This window comes from Astatotilapia calliptera, chromosome 19 (assembly GCF_964374335.1).
Source record: "Astatotilapia calliptera chromosome 19, fAstCal68.1, whole genome shotgun sequence".
In the NCBI taxonomy this organism is placed as follows: Eukaryota; Metazoa; Chordata; class Actinopteri; order Cichliformes; family Cichlidae; genus Astatotilapia; species Astatotilapia calliptera.
In genome coordinates, this window is record NC_137440.1 from 14,247,065 (window position 1) to 14,261,403 (window position 14,339).

Genomic DNA, 14,339 nt, shown 5'->3' on the forward strand with positions numbered 1-14,339 from the left:
GCAGCATTCTGCACAGTCTGAAGACGATTTAAGGCTGATTTGTTAAAACAAGTAAAAAGGCCATTACAATAGTCTAAACGAGAAGAAATAAAAGCATGAATAATCATCTCAAGTTCAAGCTTTGATACCATTAGTCTGAGTTTAGAAATATTCCGTAAATGATAAAAACAGTTTCGGACTAGCTGCTTAGAATGCTGCTCGAGCGACATCGAGCTGTCAAATAAGACACCGAGATTTCTAAGGCTTGATTTTACGTAAGGGTCTAAGAAGCTGATATGCTGTCTAATTTCTGGGACCATATGGTCTGGAGCAATAATTAGAGTTTCTGTTTTATCAGAGTTTAGTTGGAGAAAATTGTCATATAACCATTTGTTGATTTCTGTCAGACAATTACTTAAATTAGACAATTTATAAAACTCGGACATTTTGAAGGAACAGTATAGTTGGATGTCGTCAGCATAGAGATGATAGGAGATATATTTATAGCGCTTAATAATTTGGCCTAGGGGAAATACATAAAGTAAAAAGAGAATTGGACCCAGGACAGATCTCTGAGGTACCCCACACGGCAAAACTGTTGATTCTGATGTGACATGATTCATGCAAACAGTAAAAGATCTCTCAGACAGATATGATATAAACCATTTTAAAACAACACCAGTAATCCCAAACAAGTTCTCGAGTCTGTTTATCATGATACTGTGATCTACAGTGTCAAAAGCAGAGCTGAGATCCAGCAGGACCAGCACTGTGTATTCTCCAGAGTCTGCTGCCATCAAGATATCACTAGATACTCTAAGTAAGGCCGTTTCAGTGGAATGCAATTTACGAAAACCAGACTGGAAAGTGTCCATAACAGCATTTTTATCCAGGAAATAGTTAAGTTGTTCTAGTACTACTTTTTCTAAAATTTTCGATATAAAAGGCAATTTGGATATTGGCCTATAACTGTTAGGAAGAGATGGATCCAGCTGGGGTTTCTTTAATATTGGCTCGACGATAGCTTGTTTAAAGAAGCTGGGGACTGAGCCAATATGAAGAGAAGTATTTATCATTTCCACAATACAGGGGCCAATTGAATCAAACACACTAGTGAAAAATGAAGATGGAAGGACATCAAGGGGGCTTGAAGTCTGTTTTATATGACAAAGCAGGCCTCTGATGTCTTGTAATGTAACAGGAGTAAAAGACGACCAAGTATCAGAGGAGAGCAAGTTAAAAGTTTGATATTGAGAAGATGATGGAGAGATATTAGACCTGGTTGCAATGACCTTATTTCTGAAATAGTTCATAAACTCATTGCAGTCGGACGTTGAGTGAACTGGTGCACAAGGAGCATCAGGAGAAACAATACTCTTAATTGTTTTAAACAAGAATTTAGGATCTTTCTTTTTTGAAGCTATGAGGTGTGAAAAATACTCTGTTCTGGCATTTTTCCACATGTCATTTAGCAAGAGGATAGATTCTTTAAGGTGTAACTTATAAACCTCAAGTTTGGAAGCCTTCCACAAACGTTCTAGCTTGCGACAATATCTTCTGAAATTACGAATGTTTTCATTTAGCCAAGGATGAGATTTCAAACGTAGGACAGTACTTTTTTTCAGAGGTGCCACTATGTCTAAAATAGAGGTACACTGGTTATTAAAGGATGAGACAAGAGAGTCCAAATCATTGTAAGTCATTTAAGCGTCAAACATGGCAGAGAACCTTTTGCCGGCGTTCAGGTTTATGATTCGCCTTTCAATCGTTATTTTGGGAGCCGGGGGATCCAAATGAAACGACAAGTTAAAATATATGCAGCTATGGTCACTCACATGGACATTTTCCACACAAATGTCATTTATATTTAAACCCAAGGAGAAAACAAGGTCCAATGTGTGACCCTTTACATGTGTAGGGCCAGAAACATGCTGCATAAAATTAAAAGACTCTGTGATAGTCATGAAGTCAGCAGCCATATTACAGGATGCATCATCAATATGAAAGTTAAAATCTCCCAACATTACCACCTTCTCTAATTTAATAATGGATGATAGGAGGTCGTTAAATTCAGTTAAAAAGACTCCGACAGGGCCAGGAGGTCGGTAGATTAAAATACAATAAAAGGTGTGCAAAGAGCCGACCTTGATCATCTGAAGTTCAAATGAGGTAAAAGAATCCGAGTTCATCAGTCTGCATGTGAATCTGTCCTGGTGCACAACAGCGAGACCTCCGCCACGTCCCGAAAGACGTGGAGTTCCGATGACGGAGCAGCCAGTAGAACAAATTTCCTTCAGATGTATATAATCCATGTTTTGTTGCCACGTCTCAGTTAAACACAAGAAGTTGAGAGATTCCTTTATAAAAAGATCGTTTAAAATAAACGATTTGTTTGTGATTGAGCGAGTGTTGAGCAGGGCAAACCTGATTGAAGACTTTTGGTTGGTGCAGTCAACAGCTGACTGCAGTGGCACTCGAAATAAACACCTGTGCGCACCTCTACACCTGTTACGCCGGGCGGGGACTTCAGGGCTAGCAGAAGCTAATATCCATAGTGGTATATCACCTCTGCCATCAAAACGGCGGTCGAAGGAGGGACGCCAAGTGAACATGGGGCCATCAGACCATAGACTCCGAGCTGGGAACTGCAGTGTAGCGTCGGCACCAGGTGACAATAGATGAATTGGTCGTAGGCACCGGGATTCTTCCCACATCCAAGAAGCTAATCTTCGGTACCTTCTCAGTCGCACCTGGACACCGGCCCTGGTTCCCCTACTTCTTCTTTTCTTCGTGTTAAATCCCACCGATATGTACGGTAACATGCAGTCAGGTGAGGAACACACAAAGGGTGGAGGGAAAAATTTCCTGTAACTGTCCCAGCTGTCACAGTAGCTCTCCATTGAATCTTTGATATACAACATCATGCCCCGATCATAAGTATTGGTGGCAGAGACAAAATCAAAACATAGGACGGTAAAAATAATATTGCAAGTGACAATAGCGGCCAGTATAAAACTATACCAGCGAGCTGTACAAGCGGCAAAGCGAAACACAGGCGCCATCTTGTCTTCTTAAAATTAAAAGAACTTTTACTGTGCAAAAGTTCTTTTAATTCCTTTATATTTTTCTTCCAAGAATCCAGACTTTCCTCTAAGTTGTTAAAGCCGTCTCCAGGTTTTCTGAATATATTTCAGGGGATTTTTCTTCACATTTCCTGCTTTTTCATTCATTTTCAATGTCATCCCTGTACATGAACATTTTCAGAGAAATTTTATTTTTTTAAACCACTTAACACTGACTTATGAATCATTCAGCCACAAAAAGCACCTTACTGAACCAATACTGTTTCTACTTATAAGGGGCAACCTGACAAAGCCAATTTTAGTACCTAATAAAAAAAATTAGGCAAAAAACCCAAACATTTGTTTTTATTTCTTTAGTTGAATTTCCCCCAAAAATGCCAGTCATAACAACTAGAAACACATAAAAGTAGTACATTAGCACCATCATGATGAATCCTAAAGAGCCAAACATTTGGCATCTGTCAGCATGGTGTACCTTGTGTTGTTAAAAAATGATGTGGCAGGCCTAACAACAGTACCTCAGACAAACAGTATCTTAAAGCCAATTCCTTAAGAAACAGGAAAAACAACAACAAAGAGCTGGCGCAGGGCCTTTGAGATGCATCTGGTCCATTAGTTGATCCATCTGCTGAAATGTTCTCAAACTTTTTTTTTCTTAATTTTTTGGTTGTGATTGTTGGCGGATGGACAGGAGGAGGTCAGGAGAGAGGTATAACAGTGAGTGTCTATGGCCATCTGTAAAACTGTCTCTGTCATTGCAGCCAGTGATCTCACGGATTTTGCCATAATTAATTATGAAAGCAACATCAGATTTGGATCCACCATGGAATACCCCCGGGAACGCTGGTGAAAAATGATCTCAGAAACATTGCCAATCCAGTAAAACCATAAAAACACACAGTTGTCCTTTTGAAGCAGTGTGGGATCATTTTATCGACCAAGAACAGAGCAAAAGGCAGAAAACATCCAGAGGATTGTTTTGAATGCCCTTCATTCAGTCACTGCAATACTGTACTTGTGAAAAAGAAAAACGTCATCGAGACATTTCAGTGCATCAGATATCTCGTTGATGGTTTTCCTCCATGATCACAGTTAATGTTACTCCAGATCCACCACTGCAACAGACCAATCATGTTGCTGTGATGTCAAAGTTCTGTGACTTGCAGGTCAAAGGCAGATGTGCTTTGGCTTCATTTTCCAGTTCCAGAAACAACATCCAAAACATAGCTACACCAACATCATACACTGACGTCATGGTTCTCTATGGATTAAAAAATAAAGCCATGGTAAGGTGAAACGTCAGGTGGACGGCAGGTTGGTGCTGCATCAGCAACAATGCAGACATTATACAAGGCTCTTGAGGTGGAGACGCAGGTCGAGAGCTGAGTTGAAAAGTGAAGCTTTCATTTTTACCAGTCTGTTCCACTACTCACTTATAGTCGTAATAACAGAATGAATGTAAATGAGGTCACAAGCTCAAGGAGCCATGATGAGATTCTTCTGTAAGAATGCTGGGGTCGGGCTTAGCGGTAGGGTGAGAAACGCTGATATCAGAAGCGAGCCGCTCCAACTGCCTTTTTTCAACATGAAGAAGTGCTTCAGACATCTGGTTAAGATGCCTTCTGGGCAGGTGCATCCCTTCAAAAGGTTTTACAAGCATGCCCATCAGTGAGGGGATCCCGGGTAGACCCAGAACACACTGAGGAGGTTGGATTTCAGCTGGTCGGGGAATGGCTTGAGGTCTACCAGGAAGAATTGGAAAGTGCTAGGAAGAATGATTTTTTGGATTACTGTGCTTAGCTCATTTCCACTGTGACTCAACTTTGGATAAGTGGAAGGTAATTGATACATGGACATATGGCTACAACCCATAAACCAAACATTACGATTCACTAGAAAAACCCAAAACTTGGAAAACAGAAAACTGGCACAGCACGAGGGTGAGCATGACCGTTGTTTACTTAAGCATTCTGCATCATGAATTTATTCCCCTAGGATCAGTTTACGGACCGAATCTGATTAAGACTCTGTGGCTCTATTAAAATTAAATCAGGAATGGTTTGAACTTTTCTAGATTTTCGCTAAACTTTCTGACCACAGTTCATTTGTTATGAAGTCAAAACGGCACAAAAACTATCCAGTAATTATGAATTTTGGCACATCTTAGTGATGGGTTCATCAATAAGCTGCTGAAACACAGTCCAGAATCCAGGCAAAGGCAGAGAATTATGTAGGAAGAGTTACATTTTTCAAGTGTTCACCACACAAATATACTGCTTGAACTAAGTCGGGGATGGAGTCTCTCCCAGCGTGCAGAGGCAGGAAAACACCCTGCCTGCCAATCACAGCACTAATATACCGTGACATACAATTCAAACATGGCAAAACTAATGCACACACACACACACTGTAGGCAGAGAGCTGCTTGTATTTGGACAGGAGGACTCAGTTTACTGTATCCACTGACTCTTCAAACACCTTCAGGCAATTCAATACAAACCTGAATTATTCCTTACTTTTGCTACACCCTGGTTTACGCAAGTCTTCACAGTAATCACGTCTCAGATGCTTCATCATTAGGGGGCATCAAATATTTGTTGATATGCACCCAGCGTGCTATGGGAATAACAAAGGGAAAAAATAGGAGAGGTGTGCCTTCCCAGCACTTTCATCTAATTTATCAGTGATTGCCAATCACCCAGATAGATTCAGGGCATCTCCGTGTTTGAAAAACCCAAATTTTATGATTGCGGTTTCATGTTTAACATTCCCTTTGATGGAAGATTGAGTAAAAACCCCCTTAAAACAACATAATCCAAATATATATGACATAAATTGGGGAGGGGGGAGTAAAAACGGGAAATATGGTAAAGCACTTTGGATGCAAACTCGAATCCGTCTCTGGAATCTTCCAAGCAGCCTAACTGCATATAATAAAGCATCTATAATTAACACATTTTGGCATTAATTCAAGCCAGATTACCCTGATATTTGAAACTGCTGAAGGACATGCCAAACTACATTTTGTTAATTCCAGGCACAATTAAGTCCATGCTTACCAGCCTGAAACTTTACATTGCACTGTCATAAACACGAGTTGTGGAATGGGAGATTCTCTTGCAATTTGCAACTGTTTACTTGTGCTTACTGTATAATCTTAGCCATTACTCAGTGGTAAATGGAGAGTGGAAGTGTGTGGAAACTGAACGCACTCTAAATAGAGTTAAGCTCAAGACTTGTGTGTCCCCAGAGGCTCAGATATCCAGTATTTAATGGCTTTGTGAAAGCAAGGCAGTGGCTTCAATTGAATTAAAGGTGCTGGACGCCCAGCGAAGGCGACAAAAGGACAAATGTAGGTAAAGATGTGCCAGAAGCTGTCCTTTTAAATGAACCAAGAACTTAAAACTTTACAGCAAGGTATCCATGGAAACATGCTTACTGACACATATGAAAAATCAACTGTGGATGCAAGTGGTGATATATAATTTTAACCCTATTTCTGAAGACAGTGCTTGGTTAAGTAATATGTCCTGCAGCCTATGATGGACTTTTCTTTACAGAGCTGACTCACAGAATATGAAAGTCTGGTAAAAGGTCAGGTCATCTGTTTTCTTGCTAAAGTAGCCTAAACATGATATCCTGCTAAATATGAAGCCCTGAAGGAAGCTCGGTGAACTCACGACAAAAGATGGTGATAATAATAATAATAATAATTATAACAATAATAATAATAATAATAGCTGTATTACAACTGGGGTTCGAGAGCGCTATAACGGAAACAATTAGCAGTCACTTATTTAAACTTATTTTGTTGTCATCTCAAATCGTGAACACTGGTTTGTTTGTTTTTTATTATTGTTACTGTAAAGAGTTAAATTAAATGTGAAAAATAATATCAAGCTATAAGAGCTAAGCTGCTTAGTGCACCTGCAACATAAATGCTACAACCTATCAAATCATACCGGATAATCATTTAACCAAACGCGCCGTTTCATCATAGAGAAGAAACTACGTACCAGACTTAATTTAGGAATTAGCCAATGTAATGATTACGCGTTCGTTTGTTCAATTACACTGTTCAAATAATGTAATAAACAGCAATAAGACATTAGTATAGTCTTTTGCTGGATTCGGCTAATGCAACAATAAATAATACATAAAATAGCCATGTTTCCATAGATATTGTTCTTAAACCTGTAGCACTTGGATACCAGCAGCTCATGCCTAATAGATCATTTATCGTTATATGACCAGCAAAACGCCATCTAGAAAAGTTGAACGTTTGTTTGTTTTTTAAGTAAGAGAGCGATAGTTTTCTAGATGTATGCCGAACTGTACAGCTATTCATGACGCTTTGGAAACGATTGACACCTGAACGCGAGCCTGTTCAGCGTCAAGCAGTTAAAAGCAAAGAAGCATAAATAGTATAATTTTAAAGGAAGCTTGGAGCTGCCTTCCACATGAGCGGACGAACTGCCCGAGTGCTCTTTCGGAGTGCCCTAACACGGAAACTGCAAACTGCTGTTAGATTTCAGTCATTCACAGGGAATGACTGAAAGGGTTTACTTGCCGAAGTTGGAACCGGGAGGCTGGCGGGTCGCTCGATCAGCTCAGGTTGCTGTTTCCCGGTAACATTCATCTCCCGTACAACCGCTTTCTCTGTCCGCTCACTTCGACGAGAGTTTCTCAAGTCATTTATCCAGCCGCTGAAGGGAAGTGTTATTCACCGGCGTCCCGCTTACCCACGAAGACAGAAGGAGAAAGCATGCCTGAAAAGCTCGGGGGTTCTTCGAAAAAGGAAAAACAGGAAAACAGCCGTGCGTATCCTGAGATGACCACGATGGTGCCCGCTGCAGGGACGAACTAGGAGCGCCCGTCGCTGCTCGTTTCTCCCCGGCTCAGCCCCAACTGTCAGCACACAGCGGCTCCTCTGCTTCTTCTGCTGCTGCTGCTGCTGCTCCTCATCAGTCTGCATGACTCCCCACCTGCTGCCTGTCCTCCTATTAACCATTCCTGCGTCAAACCACAGCACATTAACCCGTTCACTGATGCTGGAGTCCTGGAGGCATTTTAATCAGCAGAAATCACGGATGCATATTTATCATAATTAGTGCTCGGATCCTCTAATGATGGGCTATATTGCAATCAACAACATTTATGTTCACTAAACAGCAACATTGTCCTTGAACTTTGCGGCCAGGTGAAGGCTCCCCGACTGTGTGAGCACGGTAATTGTTAATGGATACTGGCACAAATTAATTTCTGTGGCATCCTCAAAGCCGCGCTTGAGGGAAAGAAGGCTCATCTTCCTGATGGAGGGTGATGGGTCAGAGAAGGGCTTTTTTTTTTTTTTAAGTCAATCTTATCACCGGCTCCTCAGAGCTGGCCTCAGGGATCCAGCCAATGCGGCCTGACTCATGTTGGATTTCAGTGGTATAGACAGCTTTATACACAGAATATGATACCTCTTCTAATAACCATCTTTCTTTTTTCCAGGAGAAATAGAGGTTAAAAATAGACTCACAACTATCTAAGGGCACACAATACCTGAGAGAGGGTTTCATTCTGTGTGGTTACAGCCCTATAATCAGTGACAGACTTTTGTTTTGTATTTTTTTATGTTCCGGATTAGAGCGCTAATGTGGATCTGGGAGAGTAACAATGACGAAGCGCCCCATTGCAATATATTACAGCCTAGCACTTTCATCAGAGTATGAAAAGGTATCATCAGAGGACTGGGAGAGGTGCAATTGTTAGGGAAGCTACTTCAGCTTCATACTTCAATGGCTGGCTTCCCACTCAGCATCCTGCAAAATCTGATGTTTTATGGCTGTTATGGATTTGGGGAGGAGAAAAAAAAAATCTGCTTTCCAACTTATTACTGCTACTGCAAATACAGCAGGCCTTGTGGAGTTGAGTGTGCAGCCTTGAGTTTCAGGTAAACATTTCTTGAGGCAGAACTGCAAAGGTCAAAAGGCTGTGCATAGATGAAGCAGCTCACATGTTAAAATACATTTCTGTATTTTATATTAAAGAAAACCCGTGCAGCTCTGCCCTCAGTAAGAACTACCACTTAAGCCCACTGGAGCACCATTATCTATTTATTGGTGCTCAACCTAAACTGATAGGACTCCAAAAATAAGTCGAGGCAAAACAAACAACACGAAAAACTTTCTTTCTCAGAGGGAATAGTAAAAAAGAAACACGTCTCTAAGACAGACCACAGAGAACCCGAGAATAGCACGGAGCACCCCGGGATAGGCCTCTTTTTTTCCCTCAGGAGACATGATTGAATGTCACGAAGGAAAAGCGCAAATGCAGATAGAAAGAAGAAATGAATCCTGGATGAATTCTATAGAGTCTTGCTGTTGGGTGGGCCACGTGAAGAGATTAGCAGGTGCGCGATGACGGGCAAAATATCAGTTGGTAAAGTGAAAAAAGCGACAGAATGGACTCAGTGTTTTATTCAGTACTACCTGAAAGTAGTAACTAAACCTAAACACTCATCTAGAAAGTGTTTATAGAAGATCCGTTATCTCATACACATAATAGAAACAGAAGGCTTGATGCAGCCATCGGTATCGCCCTTTGGTGGCCATGTCGTGAATTAGAAAAACGTACTTTACTTCATTGAATAAATAAATAATGAAATAAGCACAGTATTGTATTTAAGAGTTAAGAAGCTTTTCCCTTCTCTGTGCAAAAACCTATAATTCTAAAACAATTAATCATAATCAAATTTAGCACTGACCTGGATAACAGGGTGTTTTCCTTCAGTTAGTAAATATGCAAAAGCTCCACAACTTTGCAGGGATGCATTAAATGCATCTGGTACCATGTAACTAAAGCAACAGTATCTATTTGGGACCTTTGTTGAATTTGTTGCAGGTAACATTACAACATTACAAGACCAGCAAAGATGATATTGAGCACTAGGGTGGAAGTGGCTCAAATCAAATACCGTGCCATGCTCCTTAGACAAAAACTGGTTCATCCCAAGGCGAAACCAAACAGCCATTTCAGAAACGCATGGCACAATTTGGAAGAGCCTCCTCGACAGGACAAGACTGAGCCGCACATCTGCACCAAAAGGATAAAGGTCACTCTTTCAAGGATGCCAATGCTCACATCTTGGACAGAGAAGACAGATGGTTACAGGAGTAAAAGAGGCCATCTATTTCCACTGTGAACGACCATCACTAACACCAGCTAGCAACAGTCTTGAGGTCCCTACCCAGGCACCTCAGCCCCCACCCACAGGTGACTTCAACAGATAACATACATAATAGGTGTCAAAGTGCTTTCACCTGAAAACTCAGGTGGTAATGACCAACACCTTTTTTCCACACCTTTTCACCCCTTGGCTCATGTAACAGGTTAATACATGATTAATACATGATTAACGACCACCTAATGGACAACCTCCACTAGGGTTTAAATACCTGGTGCTCTCCACCTTTTGGTCTTAGAACTAAGAGGTTGTGTAAAGAACTGTACTGTGTAAAGAAAACAAGCAGAAACCAATATCTAAAAGTAATATCAGTACTGAGTAGCAGTAGTATTACTATTGTTTTACTGAAATTTCGGGGCTGCAGGGGACTGAAACCCAACACAGCAAATGACAGGCTGCACAGCACAACCTAAAGCAGGCAGACAGGCTTCACATCTACTACTGTTTCTGAGTTGAGTCTTGTTAAAGCTGTAGCTCAGACTTTAATAAGACTAAGGTATCTGTATGTCACCTCTACATTTCAGTACTTTAAACTTTGATATGTAATAAATTTTTTAGATTGAAGGGAAAATTCCATCCAAGTGTGATGCAGTCCTAACATCTGGTCAAAGCTCCACAGTGCAGAAGGAAATAGACGTCCAACCATCAATCAGTTATTTTTAAAGCGCTCTCCAATCCAAGCGCATCGTGCTGGATCTCACTCTTCCATCTTTAACTTCTGTGATGCTGAAAAAGCCTAATTCAAGGCTTCAAAGTGACTTTCTTCCTCTGATATTATATTTAAAAGTGTTGCTTTTCTCGGGTTGTGTTTTTTATATTGCGGATATATTTTTTTTAGTCTTATATCTGGTGTTGAAGATAATCCTCCATGAAAACCAGTTTGTTCAAAAACCTGTCCCTATTCAGTGATCGCTCCCAGTAGGCTAGATTCTGCCACTCTTTGTCCCTTTTGACTGGAGACTAATGATGCACATGTTCCCACAGTTTTGTGCTCATTTTCCTAAGTTTGCATTTTACATTACAGGTTTATAATGTAGGCATATTTCTGGTGTTGAAAATAATACTTCACCAAAACCAGTTGTGCTCAGATGCCTGGCCTAAATCACTGATCGCTGCTGGTGGGGTACTTTCTTTCACCCTGACCCTCCTTTGTCCCTGGCGACTGTAGAGTAATGATGCACATGTTCCCAAAGTGTTGTTCTTGTTCCCTCTAAGGGGTGTTTGTCAGGGTGAACTTGGAACATCTCAGATGTCACTGTCTGCAAAGTTTTAAAGTTTTCCTCCAGGGGCAGCAGGTGAGGTGAACTTGCTGTTTTGACACGTAAGGGATTTCTTAAACTTTTCTATCTGTTTTTTAACAATACCCAGAATTGAGTTTTCCCCTGATTATGGTATCCAATGTTAAAAGGTAAGTGAATTTAGGTGAAACTGCTGTTTTAATCCTTCCATATCTTAGGGCAGCCTTTGTGTGGCTGAATTCTCTGCTTGGCATTAAGGAATCTGCTGTAAATTGGTTCAGCTTCTATCTTTTCTGTACTGTAAAACCTTTTCTGTTCAAATTGGAAAGTAATCAGACGGTAATCCTCTGCAGACAATAAGAGGGGCATGGTTCCTCCAAGTTCACCCTAAGGTCCAATGCTTTCTTGCATTTCTCCTGGCTTCCTATTCATACCATTTATCTCTTTTTCTACAGTTCCTTCTTGCTTTTAGGAGTAACTTTTGATCCAGAAACCCATAATGTTATGGATTACATAACACTGTACACCAAAGTAAGTCACTCCTCGAGAACTGCTTTCTCATAGGTAAGACCAGCCTTCTCCAGGCTGTGTTTAAATCAGTCTTTACAGTTTTAACTATGTAGTGCATTGCGTTTACTGTCCAAACTCTACAAATTCTACAGACCTTGTAAAATCATATGTCTGTGTGAAATGTAAAGGAAAAACAACATAGTAATTTCTACATTTTTAATTCAAAATATTACAAAGGCAACATATGAAATGCTGCAACTGCATAAAAACACACAACTGTGTAGCAGATGGAACTTAATAGGTTCAGCAACACTCCTGAAAACCTCTCTCACTGAACAAATGCCCACCAGCTACTTCATTAGAGACCTGCAGGTATCACTTACTTCAGTTAAGGTCAGTTTTCCTGATTCAACAATTAGAAAAAGACTGGGCAAAGTTTGCAAACCACTACTGATCAAAAAGAACACAAAGGATCGTCTTATATTTGCTAAGAAAAAAAATGTCTTCATGAGCCCCAAAACTTTGGGGGAAAACTCTGTGGAGTGATGAGATAAAAGCTCAACTTTCTGGAAGGTTTGAGTGGTGTAAAACTAACACAACTTTCATAAAGAGACCGTCATACGAACAGTCAAACATGGTGTTGGTAGTGTGATGGTGTGGGGCTGCTTCAGGATCTAGACAGCTTACCATAATTGATGAAATCATGAATTTTGCTCTCTACCAGAAAATTCCAAGGGAGAATGTCCGGCCATCAGTTTGTACTATGAAACTCAAGCACACTGGGGTTATGCAGCATGCCAGCAAGCCCACCTCTGAATGGCTAAAAAACATTTTGAAGTGGTTTAGTCAAAGTCTGGACTGAATATGATTACGATACCTGGGTTGATTTTAGGAGTTTTAGTGTGTCTGCAAACCAGATGACGTCTGAATATACAGAGCTGCTGTGTGGAGTTCCTCAGGGCTCTGTGCTGGGACCTATTTTGTTCTTAATTTACATTCTTCCTTTAGGCCAGATAATACGGCAGTTTCCTGATATTTTTGCTAATGACAATCAGCTTAATATTGCACCAGACAGTGCAATATTAAACAGCGACTGGGTGATTTAGGTCCCTCACAGAGGCATAACCTCAGAAATCTAGGTGTCATTTTTGATGAAGCTTTTTCTTTGGAGCAGAACTTAAATCTGTAACCTGCTTTTTTTTTGATAATCCATGCTTTTGTCTCTACAAGACTGGACTATTGTAACAGTGTGTTTACCTGTCTAAACAAGAAAGGGCTGGCTCGTCTCCAGGTTGTTCAAAACTGTCAGATTACTGACTTGCTCAGAAAAAGGAGCTCATATAACTCCTGTTTTAAAGTTGCTACATTGGCTACCAATCAGATTTAGGTTCCATTTGAAGATTTTAGTTTTAACCTTCAGAGCACTACAGGGAAAGGCCCCTCTGTATATTGCTGATTTGATTCATAGTCATACCTCTTCTTGTAACTTGAGGTCATCGAATCACAACTGCGACCGTGGCTCAGGGGTTTGGAAGCGTATCTGTAACCGGAAGGTCGCCGGTTCGATCCCCGGGCTCTCTGTCCTGGTCGTTGTGTCCTTGGGCAAGACACTTTACCCTACCGCCTACTGGTGTTGGCCAGAGGGGCCGATGGCGCGATATGGCAGCCTCGCTTCTGTCAGTCTGCCCCAGGGCAGCTGTGGCTACAACCGTAGCTTGCCTCCACCAGTGAGTGAATGAATAGTGGTATTGTAAAGCGCTTTGGGTGCCTTGAAAAGCGCTATATAAATCCAATCCATTATTATTTTAGTGGTCCCCCACACTTGTTTCAGAACTCGAGGGGACCGATCTTTCCAAGCTGTTGCACCAAGACTGCACTTCCTCTATTTCTACGGTGTCTGGACTCAGTGGAGACCTTAAAAGGCCATTTTCATTTCAAAAAGCTTTCAATTAGACCAGAGTTTTTATGATGTATTTATGTCTGTACTATGTTTTGTTACCTTTCTTGTGAAGTACTTTGTGACATATGTCTGTGAAAAGTGATATGAATAAACTTTTACTTACTTACTTTTTACTTTAAACAGCCCATTCTTTCTGGACGAACGCTCGACTGTGGCTGAATTTAAACAATTCTGAAAAGAAGACTGGGCCAAAGTTCCCCCACAGTGATGTGAAAGTCTCATTGTTATCACAGACGCTTGATTGCAGTTCTTGCTCCCAAGAGTGACACAACGAGTTATTAGGTTTAGGGGGCAACTACTTTTTCATACAGGGCCAGGCAGGTTTAGATAGCAATTAA

General features: G+C 40.8%; 1 protein-coding gene across 1 annotated transcript in view; it reads right to left on the reverse strand.

Moving 5' to 3' along the window:
- sntg2 (syntrophin, gamma 2) overlaps positions 1-8,043 on the reverse strand; it is a 117,128-nt gene extending 109,085 nt beyond the window's left edge. Inside the window, exon 1 of the mRNA XM_026151094.2 lies at positions 7,633-8,043. Coding sequence (XP_026006879.2) covers positions 7,633-7,701 — 69 coding nt within the window. The 5' untranslated portion in view covers positions 7,702-8,043. The remainder of the gene's footprint in view (positions 1-7,632) is intronic.
- Positions 8,044-14,339: the final 6,296 nt, after the last annotated feature.